The 22280-nt window shown below is 62.9% G+C and overlaps 1 protein-coding gene across 2 annotated transcripts in view; it reads left to right on the forward strand.

The window, feature by feature from the left end:
- The window catches only part of PXDN (peroxidasin), a 73566-nt gene extending 52510 nt beyond the window's left edge, over window positions 1-21056 (forward strand). For both annotated transcript variants that reach the window (XM_039256007.1, XM_039256008.1), the window contains 12 exons: window positions 809-967; window positions 1961-2073; window positions 2721-2877; window positions 4626-4734; window positions 5258-5415; window positions 8021-9524; window positions 12099-12233; window positions 12906-13114; window positions 15909-16029; window positions 16139-16271; window positions 18442-18555; window positions 19201-21056. In XM_039256007.1, coding sequence (XP_039111938.1) covers window positions 809-967; window positions 1961-2073; window positions 2721-2877; window positions 4626-4734; window positions 5258-5415; window positions 8021-9524; window positions 12099-12233; window positions 12906-13114; window positions 15909-16029; window positions 16139-16271; window positions 18442-18555; window positions 19201-19329 — 3041 coding nt within the window. In that variant the 3' untranslated portion in view covers window positions 19330-21056. The remainder of the gene's footprint in view (window positions 1-808; window positions 968-1960; window positions 2074-2720; window positions 2878-4625; window positions 4735-5257; window positions 5416-8020; window positions 9525-12098; window positions 12234-12905; window positions 13115-15908; window positions 16030-16138; window positions 16272-18441; window positions 18556-19200) is intronic.
- The last annotated feature ends 1224 nt before the right edge of the window (window positions 21057-22280 follow it).

Raw genomic sequence — 22280 nt, forward strand, 5'->3', positions numbered from 1 at the left:
CCTTTGATCTATACTAAATTAGCATCTGGAGGAAATCTAACAGCATGTAGGATAGAACTTTCTGGAAACTGGCTGTAGCACGTTTGTTGGAAGCTCGCTCCTTTCCTGGGGCTGTTATGCCTTCTCTTCCCCTGATGTTCAGTCATAGTTAATCTCCACCCATCTGTCACATGGATTCCCTGGGGGCCAGCCCCCTCCTGCTGCGGCTGGTGAACTGCTGGCCAGACACAAACTTCTCCCAGGGCGCAGGCTGCCCTGCTGAGAGGTTGGGAGAGGGGAGGTAGCCTCTGGGCTCCGCTCAGGGATTGACCTTGAGAACTTGCCTTGAACCAGAGGGCATCTCCACCCCTTCATCCCCTGAGGGGCTGTTATACCAGCGGCACCAGGAGCACCTGGGCGGCCAGTGTGGGCGCGGTTAACACCTGCCCCTCTCTGTTCCCGGCAGGAGGGGCTCCTCCAGGGGCACGGGCCTCCTCACCTGGGGTGCCCTGCACTTCTGAGTAACTCTGGCCCCGGTGCCTCCCCAGTGGCCCGTCCTGGGTCGATATCACGCAAGCCCCCCGTGTCCTGGCTCCTGTGTATTAGGCCAAGTCCCCGCTATCTGCCCCTCCCTGCTTCTGGGCAGCTTCTCGGGGGGCACGCCAGCTCTCGGTCCCTGACCAGCTGCACGCAGCATGCGCTGGGACGTCGCTCAGGAGGTGCTGACCGCGGGCCTGCTTCTCGTTCTCTCTGAGAACATTCTGCCGTCCCAATTTTCAGCATCCTGTCACTGGCCCCTCCCACCACCTGCATGTCCCGTGCCTTTCAGGGAGCCAGCTGTCCGTGGACAGGAGACACCTCGTCCTCTCCTCGGGAACGCTCAGGATCTCGGGCGTGGCGCTCCATGACCAGGGCCAGTACGAGTGCCAGGCTGTCAACATCATCGGCTCCCAGAGGGCCGTGGCCCACCTGACGGTGCAGCCCAGAGGTACGGCCGCCGTTCCCTCCTGGCCGCCCCCAGGCCTGTGCGGACGCGCCGTCCGGAGAGGCTTTGGCAGCCGGGGCTCCAGCCGAGCGCGTCCTCTTCCTCTGACCCCCGTCCCCCGTGCGGGTGCAAGGTTCAAGGTGCGCGTCCTGCCCGTGGGGCTCCTCGGATGGAACCTGCGGCGCCGGCCTGTCCGCGCTCTCCCAGCTGATCCCCCCACCTCACGGGAGTATGGCTCTCACGTCCTTTCCGGGGTGGCCACTGTGTGCGGGTCTGATAGCTCCCTGCCCGTAGACGGACCCTGACAACCTCCGAGATTCCGTCTCTTGCCCGAATGTCCTGTGAGCCTTCGCTCACATCTTCCTTTTGTCCTTCCTGGGCGCCTGGTCTGACCGTTCTCTCCGTGAGAGGCGCCCAAGGCGAATCCCCAGCCTCGGGGGTCCTTCCCTGATGGTTTGGGGTCTGGGCTGTCCTCCTGTTACCAGACAGGCTGCACTGCTCAGGGGTGGGGCTCGCCCTTCCCATTCCTGACGGGCAGAACGTGGGGTGAAGGGTTGCGTGGGACCCTGTGGGTGGTCCCTGAGGGGCACCCGGACTTCCTGTGTGGCTGTGGGCCAGGCCCTTCAGCTTCCCGGTGAGAAATACTCTTCTCTAAGTGTGGGTTTCCCGTCCTAACCAGCAGGCTCTCTCCGAGGCCCACAGCGTCACCGTCCCCCACCCCCGCGCAGACAGGAGCTGGTTAGGGCTGTGGTCTGTTCTTCACCCGTGCCCCTCCGGTGCAGCACGGGCAGTGGGCAGACCATCTCCCCTTGCCTCTGGCCCTTTTGCTCTCTGCAGACCAGGCTAGGGGCAGAGTGACAGCCTGACACCGGCCAAGGGTGCCCTGGGCCTGGCCTGGCTGAGCACAAGGGGCTGTGCTCCTTTGAAGCCTTTTGGTATAGACGACAGGCGCCTTGGGGTCCCCACCATTGTCAGCTGGCCGTCCCTGCTTTGCAGTCACCCCGGTGTTTGCCAGCACTCCCAGTGACAGGACGGTGGAGGTGGGCACCAGCGTGCAGCTGCCCTGCAGCGCCCAGGGGGAGCCCGAGCCCGTCGTCACCTGGAACAAGGTAGCGCCTGCCACAGGCGGGGGAGGGAGGCGGGAGGGTGGGGGTGGGAGGGGAGGGCAGGGCAGCCGCCACAGCCGGCTTCCTCTCTGGAGGGAACCTCTGAGCTGGGCTGGAGTCAGCAGATTAACAGAACCCAAACGAGGCAGACCCACAGCCCACAAATTCTGCCTCCTCTTGACCTTCTGCTTAGATCCACGGCGCCAAAATCCACACAGATTTTGACCTTAGTTCATTCTTCTGTGTTGTTTTTATTAAGCCTGATACGAAAGTGCATTTCCACGTTTAGCTGTTATAAAAGAGGGCTGGATGGGACATGTCCCTCTCCTTCGGTAGGTGCCCCAGCTCTGTGCCTTCCCTACCGTCGTGCACACCCCGCAGGGGCTTCCTTTTGTGGGCCCCCAGCCCCCAATCCCGGGGACTCCACGGAACTCATCTGTGTCTTCATCTTCTCTGGGTCCTTTGCAAGAGTTTGGGAAAACTCTCACTGAATTGGATTAAACCTCCTTCTCTTTCCAGCTTTGGATAGACGTGACCACGGTCCACGTGGCCTGTCCACTCGAGGGGTCCTGACAGGCCGTTTTCGTCCCTCAAGTAAAACAACTCCTGCTTCGTGATCTTAATGTTGCTTCTGTTCTGCTTTGCTCCAGGATGGGGTTCAGGTGACGGAAAGCGGGAAGTTTCATATCAGCCCCGAGGGGTTCCTGACCATCCACGACGTGGGGACCGCGGACGCAGGCCGCTACGAGTGCGTGGCCCGGAACACCATCGGGCAGGCCTCCGTCAGCATGGTGCTCAGCGTGAGTGGTGAGTCCACCCGGCGCGTGTCCCCACGGCGGGAGGGCGCCCGGCCCGCGCACTGCAGTCTGCGAGTTTTCAGCGTTATCGGAAGGATGACAGGTCCCCAGCTGAGGGGCGGGGGTTGCCGGGACCCGACGAGAGCCGCCTGCCTGGCCTCGCACACGCTGGTGGCCGCCCCACAGCCGCGACCACTGCCACGCGCCCCGTGGGCTCTTCTCGATCGGGGCTGGGAGGCTTGTGTGGCCGTCATCCAAACCCATTCAGGTCTGAGCGTGTGACGTGCAGTCCCATTCGGCAGGGGGAGGCGCCTGCACTGTGCTCGCGCCGCTTCTGGATGGGGCCACGCGTCTGCCCCGGAGGAGTGTCTGTCTCACCGAGCGTTCCTTCCCCGGGCCCTGGGCCACGCTGAGCCGACCTGTGTCTGCCCTTCGCCTGTCTCACTCACCTCTGCTGTCCACATGCTGCCGCCATCCTCCTGACGGTTCACACCCCGTGACGTGTCACTAACGTGGCCTTGTGTGCTGTGGCTCCAGGGCAGACGTTCTCAGGGCTGGACCCAGACCCGCGTCTCCCGTACACCCCGTCTGGCTTCCCCTGCGCAGCCCTGAGCGGCCACCACCCTCCGCTTGGCGCTGTGTGTGGGCCTTTCCTGCCACAGTGCACCCCGCCCACCTTCTCCACGGGCTCGGGGGCGCCCACGGGGAGCAGCGGGGCCTGGTCGGTTTGTGCCCCCACTGTCCCCCGTGCCGTAAGCCTAAAGCCACTTAGTGACTGTGAACCACAAGGGCTCCTGCGTGGCTCAGTCGGTGGGGCGTCTGACTTGATTTCGGCTCAGGTCGTGACCCCAGAATCGTGTGGTCCAGCCCCGAGGCGGCTGTGCTGACAGTGCTGTCTGCTGGGAGGGATGCCCTCCGCCCCTCCCCCCACTCTGCCTCTTCCCACCGTGTGCTTCCTCAGTCTCTCTCAAATAAATAGACTTAAATTTTTTTTAAAGGGCATCTTATTTAAAAGTTTATTATTATTTTTTAATGTTTTATTTATTTCTGAGAGAGAGACAGCGTGAGCAGGGGAAAGTCAGAGAGAGAGGGAGATAGGGAATCTGAAACGGGCTCCAGGCTCTGAGCTGTCCACAATCGCCACTTAGCGCTCAGTGGTCTGTTTTCCAGCTGTGTCAGCGGATAGGGGTAGAAGATTGGGTAGTTCAGGGTTATTTTTTTAGCAAACTCTGGTATAAAGTGAGAGGAAGGGAGAAGAGGGAAGGAGAAAGGAAGGCACAGCCTCCGAGGCCTGCACAAGCCGTGGGCGCCCGTGTGCGCGTGTGGGAACGATGTGCTCGGGCAGTGACATGAGCAGCCCAGTGGGGACAGGAAACGGAGGGAGCAGTCTCTGAGGGGAGAGCGGCCGGAGGTGCGGGCGCCTGTGGAGGATTTGGCCACCGGCGGGAGGACGGAGTCCCCTCGGGAATGACATCCGGCCAGAGCCACGCCTCCCGCGCGGCCCGCGTCGCTGCAGGAGTTTGGCTGCTTCATACTGTAACTACTTTCTCTGTCCCTGTCCAGTCAGGGACTTCAGAAATTAAGGTCTGTATTTTATATACAGCTTGAAAATAGCTTCTAGTGTGATTTAACTTGCATGTGGAAAATAGAACACTTGGAGGGAAGCAGGCCTCTCGTCTAAATGATGTTGTGTCCAGGCCCGGTGGCCCGAGTAACTTGGGCAGTTTTTGGGTAACAAACAACTTTGTGTTTTCCTAGTTCCTGACGTCAGCCGAAACGGGGACCCATTCGTGGCCAAATCGATTGTCGAAGCAATTGCGACTGTGGACAGAGCCATAAACTCCACCCGGACTCACCTGTTCGACAGGTACGGGGGCTGGAAGCGGGTTTGGACCACCGTTCGGTCGGCCTCTGGGGGGGACGCACGCAGGTCAGGACTCGAAGCTATGACCTGTTTTGTCTGAAGAAAACCTTTTTAATTTAAAAGTTACAATCCACACCGGCATCGGGTTTTGGGGGTTCAGATAACAGACGTTGTGCCTGAGTGGTAGCTGAGCTGTGTTACAGGATGTTTTCAGAACATCCCCCATCACTCCCTCGGCTGCCACCGACCGGTTCAGCCAAAACAAGTCCTCTCTCGGGCGTGTTGTACCTGCTCACATGGGCAGTTCCAAAAGGGTGTTTTCCTGCATCGCAACTAAATGTGTTTTCTCTACTGATGTACTACTTTGCTTTTAGCTTCTTTGGTTTGTGTTTGATGCTTTCCACTTGGGACGAGTAAGGTATGGTCCCTCACGCCTAGAGAAGTAGTTTCACAAATATTCAACGGCGATAATTACTCCTTTGGATCTCAAGGGCTTGATCATTTCCTGTCTGTTTCTGCCCCCCAGCCGTCCCCGTTCTCCAAATGACCTGCTGGCCTTGTTCCGGTACCCGAGGGACCCCTACACTGTGGAGCAGGCACGTGCGGGGGAGATCTTCGAGCGGACGCTGCAGCTGATTCAGGAGCACGTGCGCCACGGGCTGATGGTCGACCTGAACGGCACAAGTCAGTGCTGGGGCTTCGTCTCCCGAGGGCCAGGCGTGGGCACCGTGCCCACATCCCCATGTCCACGTGCGGACGTGGCTGCCCAGCTGGGTCCCGCAGCGACCTCTCAGGTGTCCTGGACGCTGCACGTAGCTGGCCGCTGGCCGAGACAAGTGGGCCCTGAGACAAACAGGGCACGGGGGAGGGCGTGGCTGTGCGCATGGGCCACGGCGCTTTGGGCAGTCGGGGAGGGTGTGTGCAGAGCGGCCCCCGGCACGCAGTGAGAGGAGCAGCACTGAGAGGTGCCGGTGGCCGTGGTTATTGTGGAAAAGCATCCTTTCCGCACAGTCCCCTCACTGGAAGGCAGGCTCCAGGTTTTCAGGGTTTTCGGACTTGTCTTCAGAGAGCCGGTCTTTCCCATCAGGACAGGAATGTTCAAGAACGTAGCATTCTTATACACGAACACGTGGCTCGGAGATAGGGAGTGGGGCCCCTGTCCTTGGGAGCGGAGTGCGTCCTTCAAGCCTGACTGCCGTCTTGCGCTGGCTTGAGGCCGAGCTTCCTGGTGCGGGTGTGCAGACCGTGGGCCTCTTTCCTTGTCCCGGGGGCGCTGGCCTCGGTGGGGCATCAGCGGCCATGTCACCTTGCACGCCCTCCCTGGGGAGCCTGTGTTGAGCACTTTTCCACCCTTCGGACCCAGGATGGGGACAGGGATACTTGGCCCTTGTTCCCATGGACCCTGAAGCCTGGGACCCGTGGCCTTGTTTTCAGTGGACAGGGACGAGTGGGGTCCGTGGCCTTGTCACTGTGGTGCCTCCCGGTGTCCCCAGCCATCTGCAGTGAAGGAGCACGCTCTGCCCCTGTGGCGGCCCGTGGGGTGGCCTGGTCTTCCCCCTCCTTGTCTTTGGCTCATCATTCACGAGCTGAACGTGGCTGTGGCAGCCCCGCAGACAGGTCCTGAGCGCCACGTGGCGTCCGCACCGGGCGGAGCCCGTCTGCTGTTGCCGCTCCTGCGGGGCTGCGAGGCCACCTGCCGTCAGCACGTGCTGTTCACAGAAAACGCGGAGGCCTGGGCGGACGGAGGGGCAGGGAACGTAAATCACTCAGCACCCGGGCCCCGGGGCGCGAGGCCCACCCCAGCGGGGTGCCCGAGGGGGCCGGCTGCAGGAGCAGGTGGGGAGATGGCGGAGGGGACAGGATGAGGGAAGTCTCGGCCAGAAAGCGCCCCTGAGGGGGGGACGGTTCGTCATGGTCGGCGTGACGTGGGAGCCATGGTGCTTCTTGTACAGAAGTGACCAGGTCGTCAGGCGGCCCTGATGTGAAGGGGGAGGGGCAGTGTGGGAAGTTGGGCAGGTGTCCGTGGGGTGGCCCAGGGGGTCCAGGTGCTGGGCGTCCATGATGTGGCCCCGTGGGGCGTTGAAGCATTGGCAGCAGGGTGGCCGGTGGGCGGGGTGGGTTCCAGACGTGTGTGAAGGCAGAGGTGACCGTGACTTGGGCCTGTAGAGCAGTCAGGTGATTGGGTCTCTGCCCAGGGGCTGGAAGGCCAGAGGCGAAGCTGGTGAAGGGGGGAAGTTGGCGGAGGCCAAGTTAGGGTGGGGAGGGACTGTCTCCCCAGCAGCTCGCAGGCACACTTGGGGGACGCCGGTCTGCAGGGGCACCTGTGTCCTAACTCAGCGCGGAGGGAAACTGAGTCTTCCGCGGACGGTCCCTCCCGTACCGCGTCTGACAGTCCAGTCTGTTCCCTTATTCTCAGGTGTCTTCTGTTCCTTGCACGTCAGTATTTTCCATCGTTGCTTGTCTGCATTCAGGGATGGTTCTTATTTCTAAAGCGAAGCGGAGTGAGCGAGCGTGGCTGGAAGTGGTCAGGGCAGTGTGCAAGGCCCCTGGCGAACAGCTCATTATCAGGAGCTCACAGGCGGCGCGGCGGTCGGCCCGCGGGTTAGCGGGAAGGTTTGCTCTGGCAACATCTTACCAGCGGTGCTGGGGGTGCTCGGAGCACAGCACAGGCGTCTGCATTCACAGAGGCAGCCTGTCTGTGTCCAGCCCCGGCTGCTGGCCTGCGACCTCGCTCGCCTGGGCTGTGCCGGTCCCCCCAGCTGGAGAGCAGGCCAGAGGAGGGGGGCAGTGTGGGGTGTGGGGTGCCAGCCCTGACCCCTGGGGGGTCCCGGGGCTCCCCGAGGTAGACTTCCCAGGCCCACTTCCCCCGTGTCTGCAAGGTGCCAGCGGACGGAGTGTGCAGGTCTGAGTGAGCCGAGCGCCCTGCCCGCTCGCAGCCCAGTGTGCCCGTCCTCTCGTGCGGCGGCCTGCGGCCCTGCCCCGCTCCAGCTCTGTTCCCCGTGGGCGGGTGGCTCGGATCCTGTAAACGTAGGCAGAGTCGGCCTTGACCGGATGCAAGCAGGTACCGTGGAAGTAAGCAGTGGTGCCCCGGCGCCTAGTAGTGTGGGCAGGCGTCACGTCTTTCCAGGCTGTTCCTGCCGGGACCCCTTCCCCGGTGCTGAGTGGACCCTGGGCTGTCCCCCCACCACACCCGCACCTGCCCGCACTGAAGGTCCTGTCCCCTGTAGGCAGTGGGCTGCGTGCCTGTCGTCCGCCGTCCAGGGACTGAGCCGTGTCCCCCTGTGCGCAGGTTACCACTACAACGACCTCGTGTCCCCGCAGTACCTGAGCCTCATCGCCAACCTGTCAGGCTGCACGGCGCACCGGCGCGTCAACAACTGCTCGGACGTGTGCTTCCACCAGAAGTACCGCACGCACGACGGCACGTGCAACAACCTGCAGCACCCCATGTGGGGCGCCTCGCTGACCGCCTTCGAGCGCCTGCTCACGGCCGCGTACGAGAACGGCTTCAACACCCCGCGCGGCGTCGACCCCAGCCGGCTGCACCACGGCCACGCCCTGCCCATGCCCCGCCTGGTGTCCACGACCCTGATCGGGACCGAGACCGTGACGCCTGACGAGCAGTTCACGCACATGCTGATGCAGTGGGGCCAGTTCCTGGACCACGACCTGGACTCCACGGTGGTGGCCCTGAGCCAGGCCCGCTTCTCCGACGGGCAGCACTGCAGCTCTGCATGCAGCAGCGACCCGCCCTGCTTCTCGGTGGCCGTGCCCCCCAACGACCCCCGCGTCAGGAACGGGGCGCGCTGCATGTTCTTCGTGCGCTCCAGCCCCGTGTGCGGCAGCGGGATGACGTCCCTCCTCATGAACTCCGTGTACCCGCGGGAACAGATCAACCAGCTCACCTCCTACATTGACGCCTCCAACGTGTACGGGAGCACGGAGCACGAGGCGCGCGCCATCCGGGACCTGGCCAGCCACCGGGGGCTCCTGCGGCAGGGCATCGTGCAGCGGTCGGGGAAGCCGCTGCTGCCCTTCGCCGCCGGGCCGCCCACCGAGTGCATGCGGGACGAGAACGAGAGCCCCATCCCCTGCTTCCTGGCCGGGGACCACCGCGCCAACGAGCAGCTGGGCCTGACCAGCATGCACACGCTCTGGTTCCGGGAGCACAACCGCGTGGCCGCCGAGCTGCTCGCCCTGAACCCGCACTGGGACGGGGACACCATCTACCACGAGGCGAGGAAGATCGTGGGCGCGCAGGTGCAGCACATCACCTACCAGCACTGGCTGCCCAAGGTGCTGGGCGAGGTGGGCACGAAGGCACTGGGGGCCTACCGCGGCTACGACCCGGGCGTCAACGCCGGCATCTTCAACGCCTTCGCCACGGCCGCCTTCCGGTTCGGCCACACGCTCGTCAACCCTGTGCTCTACCGGCTGGACGAGAACTTCGAGCCCGTCGTGCAGGGACACATCCCCCTGCACAAAGCCTTCTTCTCTCCCTTCCGCATCGTGAACGAGGGTGGCATCGACCCGCTGCTCAGGGGCCTGTTCGGCGTGGCGGGGAAGATGCGCGTGCCCTCGCAGCTGCTGAACACGGAGCTCACCGAGCGGCTCTTCTCCATGGCGCACACGGTGGCCCTGGACCTGGCCGCCATCAACATCCAGCGGGGCCGGGACCACGGCATCCCACCCTACCACGAGTACCGGCTCTACTGCAACCTGTCGTCCGCACACACCTTCGACGACCTCAAGAACGAGATCAAGAGCCCGGAGATCCGGGAGAAGCTGAGACGGTGAGTTGCAGGAAGCCACCATTTGGTGTCTTAGGTGCGTCAAGGTCAGGCACGCCGAGAAAGGCGGCCCTGAGTGCGTGGGGCTGTTCTCGGCATTTGAGTGTGTGAGTGTGTGTGCGTGTGCGCGCGCACACAGTGGGGGCCCTGCAGGAGGGGAGGGGCCTGCGGGGAGCCTCGCGGCCCAGCGCGCGTGTGTGGGGCTTGGCGGGGATCTTCCGTGCTCGCGGCCGGCAGGGTGCACCAGAGCTCGGCCAGCGCAGGGACACCTGCCTGTGTCTGGGGACCGCCACCCACAGCCTCGGGCGATCCTTGGGCTTCTGGGGTGCAGGCGCCGGGGCCTGTGGTGCTGGACTGTGAGGGTGCGCTGGGCTCCTCGAGACCAAGCCAGCAGGGAGGTTGGGGCCTTGGTCCCTGCCGACACAGCCCCTCCCCCTCCCCGTCGGGCGGCCCGTTAGACGGCATTTCTCCACTCACTGAGCCTCGCGCTCTTGTCGCCATCACGGCCGCCCTTTGCTTGCTGGCCACTTCCTGTGTTACTTATTCCCATTTCTTTAATGGAAATAATCCGCTCGCTGTTCTTTTTCCATAACGATCCCTCCTGGTCCTTGGACTCGGGAAGTACGTCCGCAGGTCACTACGTTCAAGCTGTGCTCCTTCGCGCTGGGAAGAACGGCTCGGGAAAGGAAGCCTTTCCGAGGCCGTGCTCTGCGTGCCCTCTGGCCTCTCCAGGTCGCTTACTCTGACTTACTCACTTCACACTGAGGGTGAGGCCGTCCCTAACGAGGGTCCCCCCCGGGCTTCCACAGGACGATGGCTTTCCAGGCGTAGTTGAGTGCCGGACGCGATGCCGTGACCGTAGTCCTGAGCGCAGCGCGTCCGGTGTCCGTTGAGTGACGGTGTCAGGCTGCTGGTTTGTGTGAGCCCTGCGCACGGGGACGTGGCGGGTCACGAGGCTGCTCCGCCGGGACGCACGTGGTCTGCTGCTTACGTGCTCTGCTCCTGTTGGGGGATCGAGATCGCCTCCTGTGTTGCTCTCCTTCGCCAGACTTCCTTCAGGACAGCGGGAGGTGCTGGCGCCCCAGCACGCTGGCGGGTGGAGGGGTGCACGCCTGGTGAGCGAGAGGGCATGGGCCCTGTCCCCTCCTGCGGAGAGGTTCCTTAAGCAGAGGCCGGGTCGGCAGCGAGGTTGTACGAGCTGTGCTGGCTGGGCTCCCCCCTCTGCCCACAGCCCCCTCCTCCACCCCCCTGCCCGCAGCCCCCTCCCCCACCCCCCTGCCCGCAGCCCCCTCCCCCACCCCTCTGCCCACAGCCCCGTCCCCCACCCCCCTGCCCGCAGCCCCCTCCCCCACCCCTCTGCCCACAGCCCCGTCCCCCACCTCCCTGCCCGCAGCCCCCTCCCCCACACCCCCTGCCTACAGCCGCCGCCTCCACCCTGCCCGCAGCCCCCTCTCCCACCCCCCTGCCCGCAGCCCCCTCCCCTACCCCGCCTACCCACGGGAACCACAGCACAAGGCTCCTCTGTTTGCCTCTGAGACCAGTGCTCGCGGCGGCATGGGGCTTGGACGGAGCACCCCACCACCCTTCTCAAGGGTGTCTGAGCAGCACCCCGCTTTACTCTGTGGCCGCAGCCCTGTGGGCCGGGCCGAGCCGGCTGTGCCTCTGAGCAGGACGATGTGGGTTTAGAAAATGTAGCTGAGCTTTGAGTCCAGACTGAGACCAAGCAACACTGGGTCTGGGAGAGCTGCATGGGGGACTTGGGGCCGCTAGCTGTCTGCCCGCGCACTCATGTTTTCTACGCAGTTGGAAGAGCTCGACGAAAGCATTTGTTCTTGAGCATTTAAACTTTGTTGTCTTAATCTTGTTTGCTATTTCTGTTTAGAAAACGGCTTCTTTTTTTGCTTAATTAAAAAAAATTTTGTAATATTTATTCATTTTTGAGAGAGAGACAGCGTGAGCAGGGGAGGGTCAGAGAGAGAGACACACACACACAGAATCTGAAACAGGCTCCAGGATCCAAGCTGTCAGTACAGAGCCTGATGCAGGACTTGAACCCAACGAACGTGAGATTATGACCTGAGCGGAAGTCAGATGCTTAACTGACTGAGCCACCCAGGCGCCCCAGCAAATGGCATCTTTACTGCAAATGCATTTTCAATAATAGTAGAATTCCAGCATTAAAATTATTCCTTTGAAAGTCTATTTTTAGTTATTTTGTTTACTTATATTTATGAAAAAGCCTGGAAAGTTATACATTATACCATCAAGTACGATTATTTCTGAACAGAAAAGATGTGATTTTAATTTTTTTCTGTATTTCTTGGCTTTTCTAGACTTACGATAAATGCGAGACATGCATTATACACGTTTGTATGTATGTGAACAGAAAGTAGGGAAAGGGTTCAGTGTAACGGGTGGATCCTGTGAATGAAGATGAGCGTTCTTTGCTAACAGAAGGTCTGAATGATTCTAAATATTGATAAAAGTGGGGACTTTTGCACATTTGTTGTATTTACTAGCTACGGCATCCGTAAGCAAATTGAAGGCAAATTTCACTTGTGTTTTTTTCTCCTGCAGGTTATATGGGTCCCCACTCAACATCGACTTATTTCCTGCACTCATGGTGGAAGACTTGGTCCCTGGCAGCCGACTGGGACCTACCCTCATGTGCCTGCTGAGCACTCAGTTCAAGCGCCTGCGAGATGGGGACAGGTAAAAGCAGGTGCCACAGGGGACAGGTGAAGGCAGGTAATGCAGGGACAGGTGAACACAGGTGCCCTGGGGACAGGTGAACGCAGGTGACGCAGACAGGTGAACGCAGGTGACACAGGCATAGGCGAATGCAGGTGACGCAGGGATAGGCGAACGCAGGTGACACAGGGACAGGTGAACACAGGTGCCCCAGGGACAGGTGAATGCAGGTGACGCAGGGACAGGTGAATGCAGGTGACGCAGGGACAGGTGTCTCGGGCAGGTGAACGCAGGTGACTCGGGCAGGTGAACGCAGGTGACTCGGGCAGGTGAACGCAGGTGCCCTGGGGACAGGTGAACGGGCATCTCTGTTCCCACGTTTGGAGGGATTTGAACTTCGTCATGACTGCAAAGTTTCAGGTTCAATGTGATGTCATCAGCGTCTTTCACGCAGGACAGTGGGGTAGGGGCCACGGCCGCGGGGCGTCTACGCACCGCTGCGCTTCCTGTCCAGACTTCCCGCCTGGTTTCTGGAGTGGAAGCATGAGCCGCATCTGAGCCCCTGCTGAAGCGACAGCAGATCGAACCCGGCGTGCCGGGCCGTCGGCCGAGCTCCCCCTCCCCCGGGGGCTTTCTCAGCCTCCTCCTTGGGGCCTTCAGGCGTTTGACCTTGCTCTCACTCTGGGGACACAGGCTGTGGTACGAGAACCCGGGGGTGTTCTCCCCGGCGCAGCTGACACAGATCAAGCAGACGTCGCTGGCCCGGATCCTGTGCGACAATGCCGACAACATCACGCGTGTGCAGAGGGACGTGTTCAGGGTGGCGGAGTTCCCCCACGGCTACGGCAGCTGCGACGACATCCCCCGCGTGGACCTGCGCATGTGGCAGGACTGTTGTGAAGGTGCGCGTCCCCAGCTCGACGGTGCCGCTTGTCTTCCCACACCTTTCCCCCTCGGCCACACTCCCAGCCGGGGGCCGTGCTCCCAGGGCGGCTGGGGAGTGGGGACGGTGCTCCCAGGGCGGCTTGCAGAGCGGGTACCGAACGCGTGCCACCTCCACAGGCGGCCATGCGGGGTCGCTGCAGAGCCTGAGAGGCTGGGGTCAGGAAGGGCAGGCGGTGACGCGGTGGTGTCTGTGGGAAGTGACGTGCCAGTGGAAGAAACAGGAGACGAGAGTGAGTGCGAGGCGGGCTCCCGTGTCTCCCTGGAACCTGACGGGCGTCTGAACGGAAGTTCGTGTGCTGTCCTGCATGTATGTGCACATGTGGGCGGCCTCCTGTGTGGACGCCCTGGGACACACTCAGTCCATACCAGCCTGTGCTGTGTGTCCAGACGTCTGCAGGGACACCCGTAGCCGGAGGGGCGTGCGGTGCAGGGTCAGGAGGTGGGCTCCCCTCAGCTGAGGCCTGGGGGGCATGGGGAGGGGCGGGCGGGGCTCCGTGGCTGCGCCCAGTCTCTGCTGCAGGGGCCCCGTCCTCCATTGTGGCTCCCGTGCACCCCCACCATGGCGAACCTCCATTTCACCTCATTTGAACGTGATGTTGGCTTTATTCAGACTACGATCAGAGACCGTGGAATGTGAAAGCCTGGTGTGTTTGGAGCCGCCCTGCGTGACCTGCTTCTGCAGCGGGGGCCACACGCCCGCGGGGACAGCCGCTCCCACCTGGCACACCTGTGGGCAGGGAGCACAGACTGGAGCTGTGCCCACTTTCAGTTGGCTGCTGTTCGCGTCAACTGGGTTCCTGGGTTAGAGCCGTGTGCTGTGTCTCCCTTTGCGTGTGCACGTGTGTGTGTGTGAGTGTGTTGAGCTGGTTGTGGGTCCGCCCACATCCATCTGCCCCTTGTGCGTGCACCTGTGATGTGTGGCCCGCGAAGTGTATAAGAGAATTCCGTGAATGTTAAAACTGAGTTTACTGCACCCTCCCCCCCTTCTTCCAAAACATTGATATTCTCGTTGTCCCGTTGAAGGAACCTTGTCTGTCTTGTCTTGGCTTCTTTGGAAAACGTCCTCGTTGGTTTGTCCGGCTCCGCGTGCTTTTCTGCAGACGCGCAGAGAGTGCTGGGCAGTGCTCTGTCTTAAAGCCCCTGGGAAAAGCCAGTTCTCGGGTGACTGGCTTCCTGCTGGCGTTGCCAGGGCCCTCGCTGCACGGGAGGGGCCGGGCCGGGGTTCCTGTCGTTCAGCTCCGAAAGCCCAGAGTCCCGGAGACACGGGGCCTCGCCCAACGGGCTTTGTCCTTGGAGCCGCTGGGGCCGGGCCCCCTGTCCGAGCAGCTGTCGAAGGCATTTCTGACACCCGTTCTCCCTGACGCTTCTCCAGAAACAGGCCCGGCCCGGCCGGGCCAGGTTGCAGGACGCTGTCTAAGCCTCGTCTTTCCTTGTGGCTCAGGAGTCATGTTTAAAGTACAGCAGGAAAACAGAGTTTTTCCACTTTTACAACAGACGCGCTGACAGCAGAGCTCGCTGCTTGTCACACCCGGGCACCCCATGCGAGGCGGGGCCAGAGGGGAGGGTTCCCGGGCGGGTAGTTTCCTTACTCTTTACCAGGGTTCACATCGCGCCTCTGGAGGGATTGATGGGCCGCGAGGAGGAACACGTAGGCACCCGCACGCACTCACACACATATACGAGTGATTTGAAATAGTTGAGTTAATTAAAAAATAGGGAGAGAATTCCTGTAGCTGATGGAATCCATTAGTTTCGTTTGCTACCTAGCAGTCACTATTCTCTCCCACGTGTCTGTGTGTATGAGTACGTGTGTGCCCAAGTACGTTCACATGTGTGTGCGCACACATGTGCCTGTGTGCTGTGTATGTGCATGTGTGCAAGCACACACGGGCACATTTGCACACGTGTAGGCATGTGCACGCACGTGTGCACATACGCACATGTGTGTACACTTGTGTATGTGTGTGCCCGTGTACACATGTGTGTATTTGTGTATTGGTGTACGCGTGTGTGTTTGTACGTAAATACACTGCGTTTCCCTGACCTGGATGAGGGAGCCACTATGCCCCTGAATAGCTCACTGGAGTGTGTGCACGTGCAAGATTGGAAAGGTAGTGTGGATACGCGTTCGATGGGGGTTAACCTCGCGGCCCAGGCGCCCTGTCTTCCTCCGGGCCCGCTGTGGCCTCTCCCTGGGTTCAGGCTGGCTTGTCTCAGACCAGACCCAGGGCCTGCGTCCGGGGCGCGAGTGCTCCACGGGCAGGGCTGCGGTCTCTCTGTGCGGCTTCTGGAGGCGCTTGATGCGGGCCAGTCACTGCCCCTGACCTTTGTGCGGGAAGCCGAGCGCCGCTGCCGCCGCCGCGGTGGGCACAGGGGCTCCAGGCCCTGCCTTTGGGTCCCGGCGGCCATCAGGCGGAGCGCGGCATAGCGCCTGGCGCCAGCTCCTCTCCGTGTCCAGTTTTCTTCCTGGGGCCCTGCTGCTGGAGGGGGCGCGGTGTGTGCAGGGTGCACGGCACCCTGGCCGCTGGAGGGGGCCCCGGCGTGAGCCGACAGACGTGAGGCTGGAGAGCACGACTGGGGTGCCGCATGCCTGCAGGCGGCTGAAGCAGCTGGAGGTTCCTGGGAACAGGGGGACACGGTACACACGCCGCCTTGGAAGCGCCAGGCGGTGGGCCTGTGTCGTGCACCCGCTGGGAAGACGGGCTGACGTTTCCCAGGCTGCGCCCGACACCTCCTCCGCTCGCCTCTCAGATTGCAGGACCCGCGGGCAGTTCAACGCGTTCTCGTACCACCTCCGAGGCAGGCGCTCCCTGGGGTTCAGCTACCAGGAAGATGGGCCCGTCGCGGGCGCAGGACCCGGGGGGACAGGGAGGTACGGCCGTCTCAGGGGGGTGGGGGATGGCAGTCCTGGGCACTGGGCGGGGCACGTGCGGCCCCCCGCTGCCTGCAGCTCGTGTCACAGTGTCCCTCCTCCCCCGCAGCGCTGGGCAGCATGAGAAGCACCCAGGCAATGCCACGGCCGTGTCCTGGGAGCGCCCCCGAGTTCCGGGGCCGAACGACTTCAAGGACTTCGTCGTGGAAATGCAGAAGACCATCACGGACCTCAGGAAGCAGGTAACTGTCCTGTTCGCGCCGCGACTGTGCCGTGTGCCCAGGGCCTGCCCTCGTTTGGAGCCTCTGGGACGCCACGTCCCCCCGGGGGCTCCTTGTGGCCTGTTGCTGGCCCAGCCGCTTTGGGCTGCCCTCAGGTCTGCCGGCGGCCGGGGGCTCTTGCTTCGAGCTGTCCGCAGGTGCCCCTGTGGAGGGAGACCATAGGTCGGGAGGGGGCTCAGGATCAGGGTCCCGTCCTGAAGCCATGACGATGTGAACCTTTTTCCCAGGGAGGGGTCAGGAGCTGTTCTGTGGCCAGGTCCCCCTCGGGTGGGCAGAGCACCGTGTGCACACCGGGCCCTCCTCTGGGCATCCGTAGGGTTTTGCAGAAAACGGTCTCCCTTCCCCAGCTCAGGGAGCTTGCTTCCTCCTCCCCCGTGTCCGTGTCTGGTCCTCAGTGGTGGGATTTTACGTTTCATGGGCAGAGACGGAGGCCTTAGTGATAAGCACGGACCTCGGGGAGGCCTCTGGCAAGGGTTCCCAGCGCTGTGGAAACTTCTGGAGACGTGCCTGTGAGTGGTGGTCTTGGAGCACGACCCCGTTCCTACTTGCGGGACTCAGTCCCCAGGTGAGGGGCCTTACGGAGAGGTGTGCCCGCTCCGACCGTCTCTGCTCTCCTGTCTTGACACATGTGAGGTCGTCTCCCCTGACGGCCCTCAGGCGTGTGGCCCAGAGCTGTCACTCGGCAGACGGATGCAGGCCGGGAGGGGACAGCGGGCACTGGGCTCAGTGCAGGGGTGACGCACCAGGGAGAGAGGCCCCCGAAAGTCACCTGGAGCCAGAGACACACCCAGGCTGTGACGGGTACAGGGCGTTCTGGGGGCTCAGCCAGAGACAGGTGGGCGCTGGGTGTCCTGAAGACAGTCCCTTGGGGCCGGCGGGCTGTGCTGCTGACCCAGGACATCCGCAGATGGGGGGCAGGGGGCGGGGTCACATCTGCAGGTAGATCAGTATGAGCAGGGGCGGGGTGGGGGGGATGAGCCTGGGGGACGAGGCAGGGGAGGGAGGGGGACGGGGCAGTGTGAGCCCGACGTCTGTGCATCTGTCTGCGGCCTCCTGACTTCCCACACCCACAGGATGAGGTGACACTGCCGTCCGTCCCCTTTGCTCTACGCGCCCCTGCGGTTCAGGACAGGGTCGGCCATCGGGGCAGTGACGTGCCGGGGAACGTCGGCTGTGACTTCGCTGCCCAGGAGGGAGTGTGGAGGCTGGTGGCGTCTCCTACTCTGCACGGCCGCTCTGATCCCCGACATGTGCTCACGTTCTTCCTGTACTGAGGGGGATGCGGCTCCGTCCTGGCTGCTTCCGGCTTCCTGCGGAAACGGGGTCAGCAGCCAGCGAGGGGCGCCCCCGCCGTCCTCGGCAGCCCTGCCCGGCCCGTGGCTGCTGCTGCTGTAGCTTCGGGGACCGTGCTTTTCTTCCCACTCACAAGATGTTGGTTCTGAGGACCCGTGACCTCAGGGTGGGTCATGCTGACAGCTGCCTGGCTTCCACAGGAGCCACGGCGTGACGTGCCACCCGAGCGCCCACCAGCGCCAGGTCACGGGGCTGCGGGTGAGGTGGGTGCTGAATGCACGGGCAGGGACCCCGCTGCCTCCGGGTGGCCGTCTGGCCTCGCGCAGGTGGGAGGCTGTGCTGCTCTCCGTGCTTTCACAGCGCGTACGCTTAGTGCATTTAGGGAGGGAGCATACTGTCAGCGCGTACACGTAGCGCATTTAGGGAGGGCGCGTCAGGGTCTGCGAGTTCGCTCTACGTGGTCCCTCCTGCCCGTCATCGGAGCTGCTGACGCCATGTCAGGGGTTGTGCCCCGTGGTGTCCGTTCTGGGGGCCCCCACGTGAGGACGGTCTAGACGCTGGCCCAGCCGCAGGGACGGAGGAAGGGTGCCCGGGGAGAATGGTCACGGCGTCCGCTGCCTGGAGTCGCAGCTCAGCGCTCGCCGGCCTGCGGGAGCCCGCCCTCCGCGTCCCCGGGGCCTCTTCCCGGTAGCTGCCGCCCCGCACCTCGCAGCGTCCGCCCGCGTAGCGGCAGGTGCGGGGCCGGGTCAGCGCTGTCCCGTCTGCCCGCGGCCGGCCCTGTAACCAGGGGCGCCCTGCCCGGCGAAGGTGCCCAGTACGTGCTTTTGCTTTGCTGCAGATAAAGAGACTGGAGGCCCGGCTCAGCGCCGCCGACTGCACGGACGCACACGGGGAGCCTCGCGCCAATGGCGCCAAGTGGAAGGGAGACGCGTGCACCGCCTGCGAGTGCCGCGTGAGTGTGGGGCTCCGACTTGGGACCGGGCGCACGGACGCGGCTCCGGGCCCTGGGCTCCGGGGTGGCCCCAGGGGCCACGCTCCTGGTCTCAGAAGTGAGAGGCGGTCCCCCGAGAGCCTCGGGTGCGGGTGGGCCTGCAGGCCGCTGCCGAGCAGCCAGCGTTCGCACTGCGAGGAGGCTGGGCCCGCCCGGGGCTCCGGGGAGGGCGGGCCGCCGTGGTGGCCGCGGTGTCCAGGCCAGTGGTTGGGGCAGAGGCTGGGGGTCAGGACCGGAGGCCAGTGGGCCGGCCTGGCGCCTTAGGTGCACGCTGCGAAGGGGATTCATTCTTCCTCGTCCCTGGTGGCTGTCGTGTTTGGCGATGACAGCAGAGAGGGACAGCGTCCCCTGACCTCCTCTGGCTGATGTCCCTGGACATGGGTCTCAGGTGTGGGGACAGGAGCGTGTGCTGAGCCCATGGTCCCGGGCTGTCCTCTGGGTGGGGGGAGGGCGAGAGGCAGAGGGCAGGAACCTTCCAGAAGCTGTGAGCCGTCGGGGAGTGGCCCGTGTCCCAGTGCATGCTCAGGTGTGCGGTGGGAAGGGCAGGCGGGTGACGTGCAGGACGCGCCCCAGGAACTGACACGTCCGGGTGCCTGTCTCCCCCAGGACGGGCAGGTCACCTGCTTCGTGGAGGCCTGCCAGCCTGCTGACTGCCCGGCGCCCGAGAGAGCCCCGGGGGCCTGCTGTCCCGTGTGTCCCGCGTCTGGCGCAGGCCAGAGACCGTCGGCTCCGTGAGGCCTTCGGGGCCGGCTCGCGGCGTGCGGACGGCAGGGACCATCGCGGCCGGGACCCCTTCTGCCTCGGAAGCAGCACAGGTGCTCAGACCAGAGCGTTCGCCGAGGAGAAGCCACGGACACGTGCCCTAACTTCACGTTAGATTCTCAGGTTTTTATTTAAGATTTTTAATGAGAAATTGGTGCTACTATTAAATTGCACGGTCCAGTCATTTAGGCTCCTGAATTCGTTTCCCCGGATGCTGCCATGTCTTCTCGACCAGACGTGTGTCCCGCTGGGCTCTGACGCCTGGCGCTTGCCGACGAGCCGCCCACTGTGAGGGCGCGCCACGGAGCCGCCAGAAGGACAGCACCGCAGGGACAGCAAGATCGGGCTCGGGACAGCGGGGGGCGGTCTGGGCGTGGGTCCGGGCCCCAACCCGACACCTGCGTTCATGCACGGCTCCGCGGCTCAGCCTCCCTCCCGTGAGGAGGGCCCCCGGCCACGGGCTGCGTGGCCCTGCCTGGCGCGCTGCGCACGGAGCCTCTCCCGCCGGAGGAGTTGGTGCTGGGGACTCTCTAGCTTCGGGTTGTGTGCCTTCAGGGAACAGTCGGTCCCTATACCTCATTTGTGTTTTCAAAATGCATGATGTTTTATGAGATGTTGCCCACGTTTTAGGTGTCAGGAACGGCGGAGAAGTCACGTCCACTATGCAAAAGTTATCGTAGAATTCAGTGAAGAGCAACTATCATACCTCATGGTCTCTCTCTTTTTAACTGTCCAGAAACCTCTTTCTTTGTTGTCAGTTGAAGTGCTCTGAGTCCTGAGAAATGTGTCCCTGGATGTACAAGGTCAGCTCAGCACACGTGACCTGAGCGCCCCCTTGCGGGCGCCACGGGAAGACCCTGGGGACACCGGTGGTTTCGTTCGTGGAGGGCACCCCGGGTTGGGGCTGGGGGAGCCATCGCCTCCATGGCCCAGGAGGCAGTCGAGCACGTCGTGGGCTGTTTCGAAGCCTGGTCTGGGCCCGGCTCAGGCACCCTTCTGGAAGCAGGAGACCCCGGCTCTGCAACCGGCGGGCCCCAACCGTGGGATGGAGGTACCATCCCCGCCATGAGCGTGTTCTCAGTGGCTTTGAACACGGCCGACCTGACTTCTCATCCCTGTAACATTAAGTGGTAAATACGGTCCCCTGTCCCGTGGGGCACGGGGCAGCCTTTGAGGGATCAAGTCACGTTTAATAACCAAACCTTAGAACCGATTTCTGTCAAGTAGAGAGCAGGTGACCATCCGCAGCGTGGAGGTTGCGGAAGTTGCTCAGGTAGAGAACGACGGCAGACCCTACACTTTGGGAGCGGCTGGCGTCTACACACGCTTTGGAGCCGACGTGTGGCTTTGCTGCAGGCGCTCCCACGTGGGCTGGAATGTGTGGCTGGGACCTCGTCCTCCGCCCGGGAGGGGCCGCTGCCGGGGACGCGCGGGGCCGGTCTGGGGCTGCAGCGGAACATGGCCTGTGGCGGGGCCACGGGAGCGATCTCCCATGTAGTGGCCGAGCTGCGGGCAGGCCCCCGGGGCCCCTCAGCAGCCACGGGGACAGGAAGCGCATGTACATATTTATTTACTTTCTAACTGTTGCCAACAGCCAAGTGCCTTTTTACATTCATTGTAACCAGTTCATTACCAAAGAGACGTTTGCACTATGTAACGATGCCTTCAGTTCAAATAAACGGGCCACGTTTTCACATGGAGAATGGCTCCTTCTTTTGCTCAGGCCGGCCATCGGGGTGGCGCCTCGTGGGCCCTTGTGAGGCCGACAGCAGGGTCAGGACCGGAGGCAGCCCCCTGGACAGAGCCCGAGAAGAGAACGAAGGGGATTAGTTAGAATGACGCTCAGGGGCCCCTGGGGGCTCAGTTGGTTTAGTGTCCAGAACGATTCCGGCCCAGGTCACGGCCCCACAGTTGTGGGAGCTCTGTGCTGACAGCACAGAGCCTACTTGGGATTCTCTCTCTCTCTCCCTCTCCCCTCCCCCCGTCTCTGCCCCCTCTCAAAATAAAGAAACACACATTAAAAATAGGACTGTGCTCTCCCAAGTAGCTAGGACGCTGTCACGGCGCTGAGGGTGTGGCGTTCCCAGGGGCGCCGGAGGGCGTGGGGCGCCGCCACGGCCCGGGGAAAGCCGTACTCTCACGGTTCCCGCAGGAGATAGTGAAGCACTGGGGAGAATCACACGAGCCCCGTGACTTGCCCGATCGCCTCACAGCCTAACGCTCGGCCCGCTCGGTAAGGACGTCGAGTTTCGGGAACTGAGACCCTCGGTTCCCTGACGCTTAATGACGCCTTCTCCGTCCACGAGGGAGAAGCGGCAAAGAGTGTGCTCACACGGGGTCGTGGGCAGCCTGCGACCACCTTCCGTCAACCACGCGAGAATTCATGTCAGATCTTAGACGCGAGTGATGCTATGTGCTTTTTGTGACAGGAACAGAATCCCGTTCCGTTTAAATATCAGTGTTTCAGGGTTGCCATGAGCTGGAGCCTGGGGACCCCGAGCCCGGGGTGAGCAGTGGGCGTGTCCCCAGAGGTCGGGAGAAACTGGACGCGGTGCAGGTGCAGACCAGGCCCCAGACCTGCCTCGCCTGGTCCCCCTCCCCCGGGGCCTCGCTGGCCCCCCTCCCCCAGTGCATCACCCACCCCCCCCATGCCTCGCATGGCCCCCTCCCCCAAGACCAACACCTGTCTGAGCACAGGCAGCACCTGGACAGCAGCCCTGGAAGGAGGGTCCCTGGGGGGGGGGGCGGGGGGCAGTCCTGGGCCCAGGTGCACAGGTGTTACGTTCACCTCGACCTCCCGCAGCCCCGTCAACAAGAGACAATTGGATACCTTCCTAGCCAGTGTTGTCCACGGGTGGGGGGGCAGGGAGTGAGTGGTGTACACGGGGGTGGGGCAGGGAGTGAGTGGTGTACACGGGGGGGGC

The sequence above is a fragment of the Hyaena hyaena genome, unplaced genomic scaffold (genome assembly GCF_003009895.1).
Source record: "Hyaena hyaena isolate Hyena2069 unplaced genomic scaffold, ASM300989v1 scaffold_552, whole genome shotgun sequence".
NCBI lineage: Eukaryota > Metazoa > Chordata > Mammalia > Carnivora > Hyaenidae > Hyaena > Hyaena hyaena.